The sequence below is a fragment of the Oikopleura dioica genome, chromosome PAR (assembly GCF_907165135.1).
Source record: "Oikopleura dioica chromosome PAR, OKI2018_I68_1.0, whole genome shotgun sequence".
In the NCBI taxonomy this organism is placed as follows: Eukaryota; Metazoa; Chordata; class Appendicularia; order Copelata; family Oikopleuridae; genus Oikopleura; species Oikopleura dioica.
Window position 1 is genome coordinate 4,514,580 of NC_137293.1, and position 14,946 is coordinate 4,529,525.

Below are 14,946 nucleotides of genomic sequence, written 5' to 3' on the forward strand. Positions count from 1 at the left end.
TCTTTCCAAAAAGAAAAATCAGTCGATCTTTGGCGACAGCGAAACTCTAGAATCCTTCTCGAAAGCTTTCCCAGGCTAACCACAAAGATCCGTAACGAAATTATGCCAAGAAGAACAGCTGGTTTATCAGAAAATAATCGACCGTCGCGGTTTTTTCTCAACCTTGGGTGAGACTGAACTTGCTTTTAATTCATTTTGAACCTTCTTCTTAGGCCATTGCCGGGTCACGTGGAGCCTTTGAGAAGAAATGTCAGCTATAATTACAATCTTCAATTTCGTGAAAATAAAATTACTATTTAATATTTGAAAAATCATTGAAAAAAACGCCCACTGCACACACATTTTTATTATCAGTTAGAAAATATACAAAAAGGTAAAGTAAGCAGCACCGAAATTATGCATCCTGTTCACCAGGCATTCCCGGAATTTCAAAGGGATTCATGATGTTGCTCGGAGAAGCAGCTCGTATTCCATTTTTCTGAGGACTATCGGATTCTGCCATGACGGAGTTGGAGCTTGAGCGCATCAGGTAGTCGAAGTCGTCGGGGTCTTCCATTGTTGGATCGCCAGTTATCATGTCAGCGGGAGCTTTTTTCGGTTCAATTTCCGATCAATTAGTGACAATCAAGAATTTTAATGGAACCTTCCTGAGTTTGCTTCTGGCTCAGCTTTGACTGTATCTTTCGCGAGCATCATTGCAGAAAACTCTTCCAGTTTTCTCTGAACTTCCAATTTATCTGCTTCGACTTTTCGCCTGATCTCCGCGGGGTCCATAAAGTCTACCCAATCTTTCGGATTGCTGACCCCAATCGGCATCGGGGGGATCGGCGGCTGCTCGACTTGCTGATGCTCGCCGGAGTAGAAGGCAGTTCCTCCAGGAGAATGGTAAGGATTTTGGGCGTTGAAGTCTTCATCTTGTTGAATCTTATCTTCCATGCTCACTGAAAAAATAGATCTTGATGAGATAAGGTAGATAATATTCCCCAGAAAATTGAAATTTTACGGTCTAAAGCGCCACATTTGACTGTATAAGTAGATGTACCAGACGATTTATGGAGCAATTTTTTTAAGCAAATGAAACATTTTTAGTCTTATACTTTTCCATTATTGTCCCTATTTCTGAAATGACACAGTATCATCAGTGATGATTCATCACTAATATGTTCAGATAATGTTTGAAGCTCAATAAATATTAATGAACTTACTCTGAATCATGGGAGGAATAGAAATATGACCATTTTCGTCATCTTCCATTCGCTCTTCATTTTCTCCTTTATCAGACCCTGTTGGAGTTAGATCTTGCATTTCGACCTCGCCACCGTCAAATGCTGGATTTGACTTGCCCTGTGCTCGATCAGCTTCCATTTGCTCGTAGGGATTTTTGATTGATTCGTAGTTCGTAAAGGCGGATTGATTCGAGATAAGACCTTGTTCATCTTCGTCTGAAAAGGATGAGAAAAAGTCCAAATTAGACTTCATACCGGGAACGGATAAGAGTCCTTTAGCAGCAACGGCGACTCCAGTCACTCGTTTCTTCTGCTTATTGCTTCTGATCGAGTCCTGTCCTCCTCCTCCGTCTCCTGAAAAGTTCACGGCAACTGTTGCTGCAGCCACACCAATGCCCGTCACATTTTTCGTTGAGTTCTCGTCCGACTCATCATCTGGCTCTTCGTATGGCGATTTGAATTCGTTAGTCTATCGATTTTATGAGCTCTTTTCTCACAAAGAAAATACCTGTTCAACAAGCATGCCGAATTCATCATCATCTGCGTCGAGGAAATCGTCATCGTAATCTTCATCATCATCATCGTCGAATTCGCTTTCTTCTAGCATTCGGTCCATTTCTTGTCGATGTTTCTAGAGACCATTTTATGAATGCAAGATGAAAGAAGGCCAACCTGAATGATGTTTTCTTTCAGCTCGAGTTGATCTTCAGCAAGCGACTTTTCGATTTTGACATCGATGTAGGCAATGTAATGGTACAATGTCGACAAACTATGAAATAAAATTGAGAGTACTCTGTATCAAAATATTCTCTTACCGATGCCATAGCATGCAGCCAAACTGGACGAAAATGATGACAATGTAAATGAATAGGAAAAACAGTGAAAACGGCTGAAGAACGAGGACTCTTTGATCTTCATCGTCAGAATTGCCGTTTCCGTAATCAGGAAATCCTATTCCAATATCTTTGAATGACGGTCCGGCCATACTTCGTGAGCGGTTGGTTGGAATCATTTTGAAATATGCCCCTCGCATTCGCATAAATTCATCTGGTGATTCGTCTTCTACGACTTCTCCGCATCCTGGCTGAGGGGTTATTTAGCGTATTTATCGTAAAATCGATGGCTTACCAAGCTTATGTCCCCAAGCGGAATCTCTATTGACATCAACATGTAAGAGTACTTCAGAATCACGCAGGAAATGATGATCCACATGACATTGATGAAAATGTAGTACATAAACTTTTCATCTCTGAAGTTTGACATTTCTTCTGCAAGCCAGGCTTCGTGCTCCTTGATTTTCTGGAAGTTCTTTCCCTTGTTTCTGATGCCTATGTAACCTTCTGTCGGGTCTTGCATAGTCTCCCAGAATGTTTGCTCGGGATTTGACAGCGTGTAGACTTTGCATCCTAAAAATTGATGAAGAAAAGTCATTTTCTTCCTTGATTTCAAAACTTACTCTTGTCAAAGGGCGCATTTTTGCCAATAATCCAGCTCAAATAATTCGTCCCACCAACTTCCTTGTAAAGCTTAATTTCTCGGTCCCGAACGTCTCCAAGAGTATATTCTTCCGAATAACCAATGGGTTTTGCTTGATAACATGTTTTTCCCGTTTTCGGATTGATCATGTAGCTCTGCCAGTCATCAGCGCCGATCTGCCGAAGTTTTCTGATTTGGAAGCCGCCGTATAATCTCTCGTTCTTGATTTCTTTGTCGAATTCTCGCGGGTCAAGGTATTGCGCGTTCATACCGGTTTCATCGCCGATGATAGCTGTTTGTCGGGCGCCCATGAAGCCGGAATGCTCGAGCATGCTCTGAGGCACGGCGCTGTCACCATGAAGGAAATCGTTTATTGTATTTCTCGTCTCTTGGTCGACGGCTAAAAAGGTTCCTTTAGAAGCAACAGAGGCTGTGGTCAATCGTGGCTCTGCTTTTTCAACTCGTTCTGGTGCTGGAGGCGGTGGCGGTGGTGGCTGAGATGCAGGCGCTGGTTGCTCCTCAACCACTGGTTTTCCATGATTTTTCATCATATCAAGCACTTCATCTTTAATTCTGATTTCATATCTTGGATCTAAGCAAAGAACACAAGTGCAGTTTGTTCCATCCACATCTCCGGCGTTTTCCTTTGCGATTTCGTCGTCACTTTTGCCACAAAGTCGCTGCCAGAAGGTCTTTTTGATGCCTGTATCTGCTTTTTTCGCCTGCCTAGTACCCCAAGAGCAATCGTTCAGGTTAGCAATCGAGTAGATTTGAAGGAAAATGAAACAAGAGGGAATGAAAAGAAAGTAGATTACGCCGCAAATGATTGCATAGATGTCACCGTGAAGAAGCGCACCGAAAATATGGATAAAAGCCATGGCGGCGAAAAACAAGAAACTCGGGGAAAGAGGGCAATTGACACCTTCGATGATGATTCCAATAAGGACAAGTGCCATGAGAAATGAAAACATAAGAGAGAACCAAGTCGCCAGGGAGAGCTGAAGCTCCCCGTCTTTTGAAATGTAGCAAGCGAAAGTGAAAATGGTCACAGGAGTTATGACAATTAGATAAGTCGCCCATCGCGGGAGTGCTCCACCGAGACCGAGGGCCAAAGCTTCGGCAACCATCATCATCGTCGTTGAAACACCAATAAGGGAGAAAACCAAAACTGTGAACTGATACATGATGTACGGGACCGAAATATACGGGTTCGACTTTCGAGCCATTTTCTGCTCAGCAACGAGATTCCAGATATTGGCCGTGGTCGATGGACCCCACCGACGCCGCTGCTTATAGAATGTTCCAAGATCTTCTGGAGCATAAGTGTTGCAGTGAGAGGATCCTTCGTACTCGATTCGCCCGCCAGAAAAGAGCATGAGAGTACAGAGCCAACGATCTTCGCCCTGATCGTATTGAAGCTTTTCCATCGGATTTTGAGCGAGAGATTTGTACATGGCCATGACATTTGGGTTGTTGAGGTAACTGACTCTCATCAAAGAAAAGCATCCTAAAAATGAATTTTTTTGAAAAAATTTTTTTGGCAAAGAAATGAAAACGATAAAGCTTTGATTTTAGAATTTATTGGGGCTCAGTTTTAACAGAGATTTTACAGTTTTCTTCGAAAAGTGGATCTGGAACAGAAATTGTGAAGTGTCTCTCGGAATTCGCGATCATGATCGTTGCGTTCCCTCTATCTTCCGGTTGGATTTCTTCACATGCTGTTGAGACAATTTCGTATTCTTCCTCTTCTTCGACGGCTGGTTCAGTCTTGACGATCACTGGTGGGTTAAACTGGGTGGACATTGGCTTGGATCGGCAAATCTGGCTCCGCAGAGTCGAAGACAAGATGAAGTCTTTGATAGTCGAGTGCATCTTCTTATTGCACGCGTCGCAGGGACTGAAGATGACGACTGGGGAGAAGGGGATCTGGAAGGCGGTATTGACGAGGCAGCCGCATGGTTTTTTGATTGTTTCGACAAGTGGATTGTGCATTTCTTTCTTTTGACGAGTTGTTCTGTTTTTGCACCAGTTTTATTCAGATTTTTCTCTAGCGCCGTCATAGCGCAGCTGTCAGAAGAAAATAAAGTAGATAAAAATTCAGAGCAGCGATGGTCTGATTGTATCTTTATCAGAATTTGCAATCAAACATAAGGCCGTAAAAATCACCTGGTGAGCACAAAACGCAGCCCAAGACATGCTCTGCCGACTTCTGAAGCCAATGACCGACGGCATACTCAAAGTTCTGATAAGCAACAAGCCATCCAGACCCTTTCGGATGAATAGCACCGCAACAAGCAGCCAATTTGTCATTCCTCATGCATCTGTCCAGGACAAGTTCAAATGCTGGCGGGTCGAAATCGACGTCTCCATCGAGAGCGAGAATGAAGGATTTCTTCTTGTCGATGGTTTTCTTTGAAAATGGAGTTTTTTGACGACAGGCGTCGATTTTCCAACCGATGAGGTAGTAAAGATACATGACCTGGGACCATCGTTTCCCTCTCTGGACCAAGTTCGCGTCTTTCAAGTGAATGACGAACGGATATCCAGCGATTTCATAAACGACTCTTCCTCCATAAGGAGTTCTGATGATCTTTCCATCTTTCAGCTGATTCGGGCTAAGGTAAGTTCCATCTCCATAGATATTCAAGACTTCTTTGAAAACACGCTGGAATTGCTTGACCCAATCGTTGAGCTCGAGCCACTCCGGGGCGTTGAGGAAATCATCTGGCCCGTCTTTGTCCGCTTTTTTCGTCTCGAAGACATTGTCGAAGAAGATGTGCATTTCGAGATGATACTGATTCGGATCGTTGTTTCTTTCTTTTCTTCTCGCATGTCGGAGCAATTTGGAGACAGATCGCAAGAGCGTGGCCATTTCAAAATCTTCTTCGTGCCAAAGAGTGGTGCAAATGAAGATCATTGGGAATTCTTGTCCTTTATCCCAAAGAGTCGTTTTCTTGCCAGATGTCGGAGCTGATCCTTTCACTGTCGTCGTTCGAGCGGATTTTCGAGACATTGTCATTCGCGTTGATCTTTTTGAAGATTCAGGATTGATTTTACTGAAAAAATTCATGAAAACTGAGAAGTCTTTAGTTAGAATCTCTTCCTTGATTTCCGATCTGGTTGAAATTTCTTCATTGCTTCTGACTGTAACTCAGCTTCGATGTCAACCGTTCTTCTATTCAGCAAGGTAAACGTAGAAGTACCGACGGGTCGATAACTCGGCAGCATGAACACATCTCGCTCGAGTGGATAAATCCACGATTCCGGATGCCAAATGTAATGAGTCAGGAATCCAAAGCTCAAAGCTCCGACAGCACCGATCACGAGTGGAACGATGTGTTCGACACTGACGGAGAAGTTTTCATCGTTGGCGGATTCTTTCATCATATCAGCAATAGCGACTCCGACCAGCGCTAGAATAGTGATCAATATTCGGTCTAAGAATCAATCCTACCTATGATGGGACCAACAATGCCAGGAATCGCAAAACCAGCGATTTGAAGATCAACCCGGACGGAAACTTTTTGAAAATACGACGTCACCGCGCTTGAAATTCCAAAAACCCAGACCCACGTAGTGAAGCACTTGGGACTTTTATGATTCCAGAAATCATCGAAAGAGTTGCAGTCGCAATTCCGCTCGTATTCATTCCAATCTTGGTTGCTCATTAGCGGGTTGTCTTCGAGGTTGTTAAAGAAAGTGTAGAAGTACCAGCAGCCGACGATGGCGGCGATTCGGAAGGGGGTGACGCCGAAGTAGGCCACGATAAGGGAGAGATCTGCGTTTTGAGGAAGGCCTTTTAGTGGATATTTATTTTCTTGGATTTCAATGACTTCAATCACTCTACTTATGATGAGATGTCTAATTATTATTTATCGCAAATTCGAAGAAGTAAAAAACCAATTAATCACTGCTTAAGGGGGTAGAAACAGCTTCTTTCCGAAAAAGGCGATTTTTGACCGGCGCTACAGTCAAGAGAATCTTACATTTTCAAATTTTCTCTTCTGGTTTAGATAGATACATCTTAGATCTAGGAGCATCTCCCTCGAAATTTGTTTTAGTCATCAAATTTTTGAGTAAGCGGGCTCAGAAGCAGCTCATCTCTCCGAAATTCACTATTTTCGCAAATTTTTAAACACGTATATCTCGAGTCCCCTGATAGTTAAACAAATTTCATGCACATTTTTGTTAAGCTCAACCCTTTTTCTAGGAACATTTATGAGGAAATTCCGTGAACATAAATAAATCTTATGTTTTCTTTTATGTAGCTGCAGTCCAAAATCGAGAAAGCTGTTTCTACCCCCTTAAAACTCTCTTATGGTTTCTCTTATCCATTTCCTGTAAGGCAGTCTTTATATTTCGAGATTCCTCTGACTTTCTCCGACAAGCTCAAAATCTTCTTCGACCCAGAGCAAAGCGCAAAATTCACCCAATTTATCAAACTCATCAAAGCGACGCAAATAATCGCCACAATTGCAATGACTGGATCTTCGATTCCGAAAAAGAAGAGAAATACTCCGACGCACCAGAGAATCAGTAGCGAGAAACGAAGAAAGTACATGATGATTTTTCGTGTTGTCGGTCCACAGCCGAGGCAAAAGGAGGATTCTTCGGTTGGGGCGAAAATGAGCATGATGATGGGCATGATCGTCGGGAAAAGAAGCATCGCAATCGTCATCGTTCTCGAGACCTCCGGCGCAACAATGAAGAGGAAAACTCCCATTCCGGCGGTGTAGAGAAATTCGACGAGGAGAATGATGAAGAACTGAGACCAGCTCGGGCGGTCAGCTTTTTTGAAAGTGATGAAATAGAAGGCGTACAAGAAGCACCAGAACTCTGGGACGAGAAGCACCCAAAAGACCATTTGAGAATTGTGAAACATGATTGCGGATCCGTGCTGCTCCATTTTGCAAGGTCCACTTTTCGAGTTCAAATTTGAAAAATGGAAGAGAGCGCAAATTGAAAGATTTTTTTCAAAAACCATAAAAAGAATTAATTTTTCTTTCTTTTTGGGGAAGTGTCTAGAACCTTCAAAAAATCGACAAATTTTGCGTGGTAATTTTCAACCAATCAGAAGCCTCGATTCGGCGAACCGGCCAATTAGCAGCCCAGTAGCCGCCCACGCAAAAGTTGTCGAAATTTTATGTCGGTTCTAGACATTTTCCCTTCTTTTTTACCCAAAAATAGCGAAAATAATTCATCAATAATTTTAATTATAAAGAAATTTTCGATTTTAAACTCGTCCGTATCATGCGTAAAACTAGTATTAAGCATGGCGCCAATCATTGCGGAAGAAACGTATTGCGCGACGACTGAAGCCATGGAAAACACAAAGAATACGACGGTAAAGACGTGATGCCAGAAAATTCTCCATCGATGGGGCCAAGGATCTGGCAGAGCAAAATCAGTAATTGCTGGCTCGATTATTGCCTTGTCCCATGGTTCGACGTTTTCTTTCTTTGACTCGCGCATTGAGCTAGAATTTTGATGATGAAAATTTCGGCGATTCTGGAATTTTGATCATGAGCTCGTGAAATGAAAAATTCAGGTGCCAGCTGAAGCTATCCGAGCTTTGACGTAGAATCAATCATTCGCCCCTGCATGGGATGGCCTTTGGCTTTAACGGCAGCGCTATTTACGATTCATAAAGATCAAGCGTGCCCAGATTGAGTAACTCCATGCGTCAAAAGATGCTCCTTTCGAATCATTGAATAGGACTTACGTTTGGGAAGGTCGAGGTCCTCCGCCGGGACCTTGACCTGATGGTAGACCGACTTTGATGGCTGATTTTGGCACTTCATCGGGAGGGGCGGGTTGATAGACTGTCTTTCGGATCGTGCTTTTGGAAGTTTTTAAAGAAGAAAATTGATCGAAAATCGACTCGAAAATTTAAATAAATTTCGGTTATTAAAAAATTTTTCATGGAAGAAAATCTTCTTTTTCGATTAAAAACTGTGCCTGTGCTCTTTTTCCACAACATCTTCTGTAAATTTCACGCTCTTCCTTGGCTTCGACCCTGTATCATAAGCTGGCGGTGATCCATCTAAACTTCCATTATTCGGACTATTCCCTTCATTGGTATTTTTCAGAACTCCATGAGGAAGTGGCTCAATTCTCGACTTTCGCCTTCCGAATTGAACCTTTTTTGGAGCCACTGGCTCTGGCATGAAAAAAAAGCTCTGGAAATTGAATTGAAGAGTTTTTTTTTTGCTCTTTGGAAATTATGATTTCTGCGGGAGAACGTGTCAGAAAGCAATATAAATTGCCCCTCGACACTGTCAATTCTGCCCTTTAAAACTCTCACCTGGAGCTGGAGGGGGCGCCTTCCCTTTCCCCATTTATTTTTCTCTCTCTTTGACTGTGAGTTTCTTCTTTTAGTTCCGTTCTCTTACTTTGAATCTGATCTCCCCGCAACGAGCAATTTCTGGATAGTGGCCTAAAATAATTTTTTTCTCAAATATTTGAGACTAAGTGACCTTTCAGGACAGTAAAAACGCAAGTTTTGACTGTTGTGGTTGAATTGTTTTGATAGGCAGTAATGAAACTCACTCATGGAACTTTTGACTAGTCACTTTTAATAATCATGCCGCAAGATTTTTATTTATAATGAAAAATGATGATTTCTGATTGAGGACACTAGAAACCCTCCTTATGACATTCATCTTTAAATTTCATGGTTCTCTATCTTGCATCTATCGTTAGGGAAACTTTTCAGAAGCCGTCTTTTGAAAAGTGGCTCGGGCTAGGGTAGCCCTCGAAATACACCTGGCCTTTGCTCAAACTTCAGAAAAAGCTCGACAGGTTAAATTTGATCATGCCAGATTATGACGCTTTTGAGAAGCTTTTGAGAACGTTGATCATTTTTTTCCTTCACTACCGAAATTTCCTGACGACGAGGATCATTTTCCAAGTTTCAAGAAAGACTCTTATTAACCCGATGTTATTACAAGCATTTCTCACAATCGACAGCTCCGGCAGATTTATGAGCATCAATTGCATTCGTGGGAATTCATGAAACTGCCTTCAGATGCAATTTTATTCCTCCATCATCAGATTTTTCCCATTAGAGATTTTTGCCCAAGATTTCAACATTCAGAAATGTCAGGATTCCAATCGAAAACTGACAAGCTTTCGGCCGAGTGATCAATAGCCGCCAGTCCAAAATTACTCGTTACAGTTTCTTTCTTTAGAAAAAAAATGCGAAAGCTTGGCTTTTTGATAACTTTTCTCGTTTTTCCATTAGCATCAATTTTACTCGTTTTTCTTTTTCCCGTCAAAAGTTGGAAATTCATGACGTTCGTGAAAATAACAGAAACGTCCATTATTTTGAGAGACATTCTTCTAGAGCTCGAAGAAGCGATAACTTTATTCAAGAGAAAGAATCACCATCATTAATTGGTTTCTCCTACTAAAATTTTACGATTCAAAAACAGTCAGTTTACACGCTGAAATCACAAATGCTCATTCAAATTCTCGGTGCCATCTTTTCCTCGGCATTCCTTTGCTTCGCCGTTAGAAAAATCTCGTATTGCCAGATGGACGAATGCTACAGGATTGTCTACAGTAGTCTATTCAAATCAAGCCATGGAAAGCATAGACATATCCTGGAACAAGTGTGATTTTTTCCTGTTTTGTGAGCGCTGGATTCATCTTGTATGTGTCTGTGTCTGTTGCGCAGAATTTGAAGATGCTAAATGAGCCTGACAAGCTTGCTGCTTATCGATCTCCTCTTGTCGCTCTCTGTGGTAAGAAGTAGGAAGTTCTCCTTCACCATCTTGAAACTTAATCCTTAGAGGACAACGGATTCCGCTCCGCAAATGGATCGAATCGATCCAGCACCCGTCGCGCCTCAAGTCGATCTTCTACTCGGTCCAGCTTCCGGTCAGGCTACACAGGGGCCTACTCTTCAGCATCTTCGAGAAAACAATCACTTCGTTCTGATTCGGCTGTAACCCTCAGAAACGTAAAGGTAAGGCAAAGATGAAGGAAAATGGATCAAATTATACAGCCCCCATTTGTGTCGATATTGACGGTATAACCCTCTTAAGTATGGTTCATTTCTTGCGCCGCCCGTAAATGAAGATGCTGTCTGATGCTTATGAAGACCCAGCGCCTTTTAAATGACGCTATTCCCTCGAAATAAACCAAAATCATAGGAAAAAATGGGTATCGATCACGAATTTTCTAAGCGCTCTTGATATGGAGATTCACGGGTGTGCGATCTCATTCTTGACCATATATGACGCACGCATCTTACCATCTCGTATTTCCGGTATTTCAGTGCTCCAAATGAAAGAGATATAATCAAGGCGATGATTTAGCTGCCCAACAGTTATCTAAAATGATGAACGCTTCTGCTGATGAAGATATGGAGCTGCCAAAATTCTGCCCGATGAAAATCTGCAACCTCTGCCAAAAGTACGTCTTCTCTCCCGACCTGCGATACATTCAAAACTTGCGCATCGTAACCCGCTGTACCAACATCTTCGAACGAGGATGCTGCGAGGACTTGGTTGATGAATTCCTCGTCACTTCTTCCAACGATGAAAGCACAGGCTCAACAACTGCCAATCTCATTTTCTCCTTCCTCTTCGGAATCGCCTGCTGCGGCGCCGTCTTCCTGATCGGCAAGTACATCAAAGATCGCGAAGCGGAAAAGTCCAACTTCAACTCGATGCGACGCCTTTCCAGAGCTCGATCCATCACTTCCGAGGCCAATGGAAATCAACGAAGACTTTCCATGTTGTCCGCCGGTCGCCAATTCACTGACATGACATTTCCTTTAGCACCGGAGGCGGGTTTCTACTCGAATAGGCGACGATCAACCCTCGTTACCTGCGCCGCGCATCAAAAACTTGGAAGAAAGCTTTCTCTGCAACCAATGCTTGAGTGAAAAATAAAATACAAATAGAGAAATATCCTTGTGAAATTTATTAATAAATAGTTTTGTTTGATCTTTTTAGTTATTCAAGATCTTCGACTCTTCGATTTCTTTGTGCGAATACATCGGGCATCGGTCGGGTTTCTTAGAATAAGCTTTGTAGACGATGTAGAAGTATGTTGGAAATGTCACAAGCCCGGGAATAACGAGGAGATTGGTGAAACCGGCTCGGAATAATTCATTGTCGTAGAATTGGCAGCTTGTTCGCTCGCCACAGCCATCTTGTTTCCAGAAGATGCAGGTCGTATCTGAGAGAACTGTATTCAAATCATCGAATAGTAAGTCCTACCGATCGCGGATCCAGCCAAAAACGGCCCTGGAGCGTAGCCGATCAACTTCATCCCCAAGTGCATGAGTCCAAATGTCACAACTTTCGTATTCGCTGGAACTCGCGACAGCAACAGCGAAACATAAGGACCACCAACTATCCCGTGGAAGAAAGAACTGATCGCGAAGCAGATCAGAACCTGTTGAAGAATCGAGTCTGGACAAGTTCGAAATTTACTTGAAGCCCAATCCGAGTTTGATTCTTTATAAAAGATGAAAAAGTATTTTTGAAATCAACGAAGAAAATATGATTTTTTTCACCTCACCTGAAACTGAAGATAAACAGCTACAGTCAGAAAAGTTCGATGGTCCGCTGACCGTCTGACATCCTGCCATACAAGGGCTTGAGAAGATATTTCCAGCTTCATCCTTTACGAGTTGAATTTCTTGAGTCGGACAAGAACATGATTCGCTGAAGTCGGAGCAAATTGAATTCGGTTCAACAGAGCCAACATTGTTTTCATCGATATTCAGACCGATAACTTCCGGAGTATCACAGCCTGAATTCATCCATGTTGTCGGAAAGAAGTTGAATCGTATGCTTACCGAGGTAATAGAGCGGCGCAAGGGCAATGACGGAAACGACTGTACAGGAAAGAATCAGCCAAGAAGTTCCTTTTTCCTGCAAATTGAATCTTTTGTGAAACCAGCCGCCGAACAAAGCGCCAAAAAACGCCCCAAGAATCGTGATCATCCCGTACTGAACTCCTGCTTCTTTCGCTGTGAGACCAAATTGGCGTTCGAGATATTTCATGCCGAAGCCATTCAAAGCGGCCGTGGTGATGGAGAGAATCCCATGATTGACGATGAGGATGACTGGGACGGAAGATGTGAGGACGAGTTTTGCCATTTTTGCCGCCGCAGCGGGTCCTGAAAATTAAGTTTGAAAAGAAAATCGGGAGGATGATAACCTTTCGGTCCATCAAACTCGACAGAAGTTAGACAAGGCGGGACTTTGGGAAAGCAAAGCATTGGCAGTGAAGCGGCGAGAGCGAAAATTCCGCTAATCAAGTATCCAATCCACCAAGCTCCCACCCATTCCGGATCGGAAGGGTCCATGATTGTTTCGGAGCGGTAAAAATCTACGTAAAGCAGGGAAGCAACTGGCTGAATGAAAGCAAAGGCGATCAATGGTCCGCAGACGAAGATGGCCAGAAGAATTCCCTTTTCAGAGGCTTTCTAGTGCCAGGAATCGATGTTGAAGGAATCAAGAAAAGCCCATTTCCTGATAGTAACCTCTTTTTCTCGTGCTCGTCAGCGAGTCGTGCAAATACGACATGCCCAGCGGCATGAACCCAGAAAACCCAAGGCCCATGAAGATCTCCCCAATCAGGAGGAAGAAGAAATATTTCGAAGCACTTTCGGTGCATGTCTTATTTTCCGCGTCGCATAAAATTCCTTGGCTAGAATCTCCAGTGGCGTCGTAAGGAGGTGAGAGGAATTGAGGTAAGGTGGCAGTGAAGGCGCCTAGTGACACAAGGAGACCCCCGATTGCTAGAAATTTCGGTCTAAAGTAGGTTCATTTTTGATCAACTGAAATGGTTTTTTTTAGCTTGACCCTTTCCTATGCAAAGAACTGCCATACACCGAAAAGAAAATCAAGCCAAAAGCAGCAGAAACATTGTAAAAGATGCTAATTGAACCGGAAATGGATGAAGGAAGTCCGTATCGTCGTTCAAAAGTTGTCGTGGCGACTTTTGAGTAAACTGTCACGCAAACCTGAACAATTGAAGGAAATTTACTACGATTTTCAGCTGTGATAAAATTTGGGGAATTAGCATATGGTGAGGTTTTCTGATGATCTCATGAAGTTTCAAATTGGCGTCGAAAAAAGTACCTGGCTGGCGCATAATAGCGAAAGAACCGTCAGAAATTTAGCTTCAAATGAGCAGCCCATTATTCATCACTCTTCTTCTCCTTCTTGCTTCTTTTTAATCTCTTGATAATTGTAGTTTTTTATGTTTTCGTATCTCTGGGCGGGGTTCTTTCCAAATTGGTGTGGCTGAGGTAATTTTTTGACCTTTTTTTTTTTTTGACCTTTTTGGCCGCCGCGAGCGGTTAGATCAACCAAAAAATAACAAAATAAAGGTTAAAAAGTTTATTCAATTTCTCTCTTCAAAACGACTTTTTTCTAGAAGAAAAGAAAAAAATCGAAGAGCTCGATTGTTGAGTTTTAGTAAATTGCGCAACGAATAAAAGGGCGCCAAGTTTGAAAACAACGCAGTAATGGAGAAAATTGGGAGTTGTTGGGGTAAAATGATCAGTGCGTGAAAAATGCGTTTTTGATTAGCGAACTGAGTGTTGTAGGAACATGATGAGCAAAGCCCTCTAAAGCAAGTTAATTCTTTATTTCAGAATTTAAAATTGAGGGTTTAGCAAGGAATGAAATTGTCGATCAAGGTTAGACATTCCCTCGTATCTTTTGAAATTTGTATGAAAAATGATAAGATATGCAGTGTATCCTACCGTTAGAAAAGAAACAAGCCTAGAAAAGAATTTTGAAGAAATGAAAGTGTTGGATATTGTCAGAGCAATAAGCATGATCACCAGTCGGGAAAAAGTGTCCTCTAAGAAATATTTAAAACCACCCCAAAAACGCCAGTAGAAGACCTCCCGGGTCTCTCTAAATTCACGGTTTATAACAGGCAACAAATACCATGAAAGAGCAATCTTCACAAGTAAATCACAAGTAAAGCTTTCAGAATTGTTATTGTTAATGCAATCATCTTTTGTTTTGGCCGGTTTATCTCCAATTCTAACGCCATCTTGTCTATTTTTTCTTCCAATGCCTTGATGGTCAAGCTTTTTGTCTCATTTTCATTTTCTAGTACCGAAGCACGCTCTTTTAATTTCCGAACTTCCCACGGAAGTTTTTGAAGTTCAAGAAGCTCAGACCGGATTGATTCCAAACGACAGTCGATAATTTCTTCAATTTTATTTCCAGATAGCTCTGAAAACTCTGAAACTTCAAGCCCA

The 14,946-nt window shown here is 42.3% G+C and overlaps 3 protein-coding genes across 3 annotated transcripts; all 3 read right to left on the reverse strand.

The window, feature by feature from the left end:
* Nucleotides 1–633: 633 nt before the first annotated feature.
* On the reverse strand, nucleotides 634–5,728 carry LOC145701365 (uncharacterized). Its single transcript, XM_081778585.1, has 9 exons — nucleotides 4,869–5,728; nucleotides 2,683–4,209; nucleotides 2,355–2,632; nucleotides 2,042–2,310; nucleotides 1,899–1,995; nucleotides 1,735–1,857; nucleotides 1,482–1,695; nucleotides 1,206–1,442; nucleotides 634–941 (listed from the first exon to the last, which is right to left on the reverse strand). The coding sequence occupies exons 1-9, from the start codon at nucleotides 5,719–5,721 to the stop codon at nucleotides 634–636; spliced, it is 3,906 nt and encodes a 1,301-aa protein (XP_081634711.1). The 5' UTR covers nucleotides 5,722–5,728.
* Nucleotides 5,729–5,792: 64 nt separating this feature from the next.
* LOC145701366 (uncharacterized) lies at nucleotides 5,793–8,537 on the reverse strand. Its single transcript, XM_081778586.1, has 5 exons — nucleotides 8,425–8,537; nucleotides 7,942–8,178; nucleotides 7,146–7,621; nucleotides 6,157–6,519; nucleotides 5,793–6,115 (listed from the first exon to the last, which is right to left on the reverse strand). The coding sequence occupies exons 2-5, from the start codon at nucleotides 8,172–8,174 to the stop codon at nucleotides 5,793–5,795; spliced, it is 1,395 nt and encodes a 464-aa protein (XP_081634712.1). The 5' UTR covers nucleotides 8,175–8,178; nucleotides 8,425–8,537.
* Nucleotides 8,538–11,652: 3,115 nt separating this feature from the next.
* LOC145703463 (solute carrier organic anion transporter family member 1C1-like) lies at nucleotides 11,653–13,475 on the reverse strand. The gene is made up of 6 exons (XM_081780823.1): nucleotides 13,207–13,475; nucleotides 12,882–13,145; nucleotides 12,517–12,840; nucleotides 12,237–12,470; nucleotides 11,933–12,172; nucleotides 11,653–11,891 (listed from the first exon to the last, which is right to left on the reverse strand). Exons 1-6 carry the CDS (start codon nucleotides 13,283–13,285, stop codon nucleotides 11,662–11,664), a joined length of 1,371 nt encoding a protein of 456 aa, XP_081636949.1. The 5' UTR covers nucleotides 13,286–13,475; the 3' UTR covers nucleotides 11,653–11,661.
* Between the last annotated feature and the right edge of the window lie 1,471 nt (nucleotides 13,476–14,946).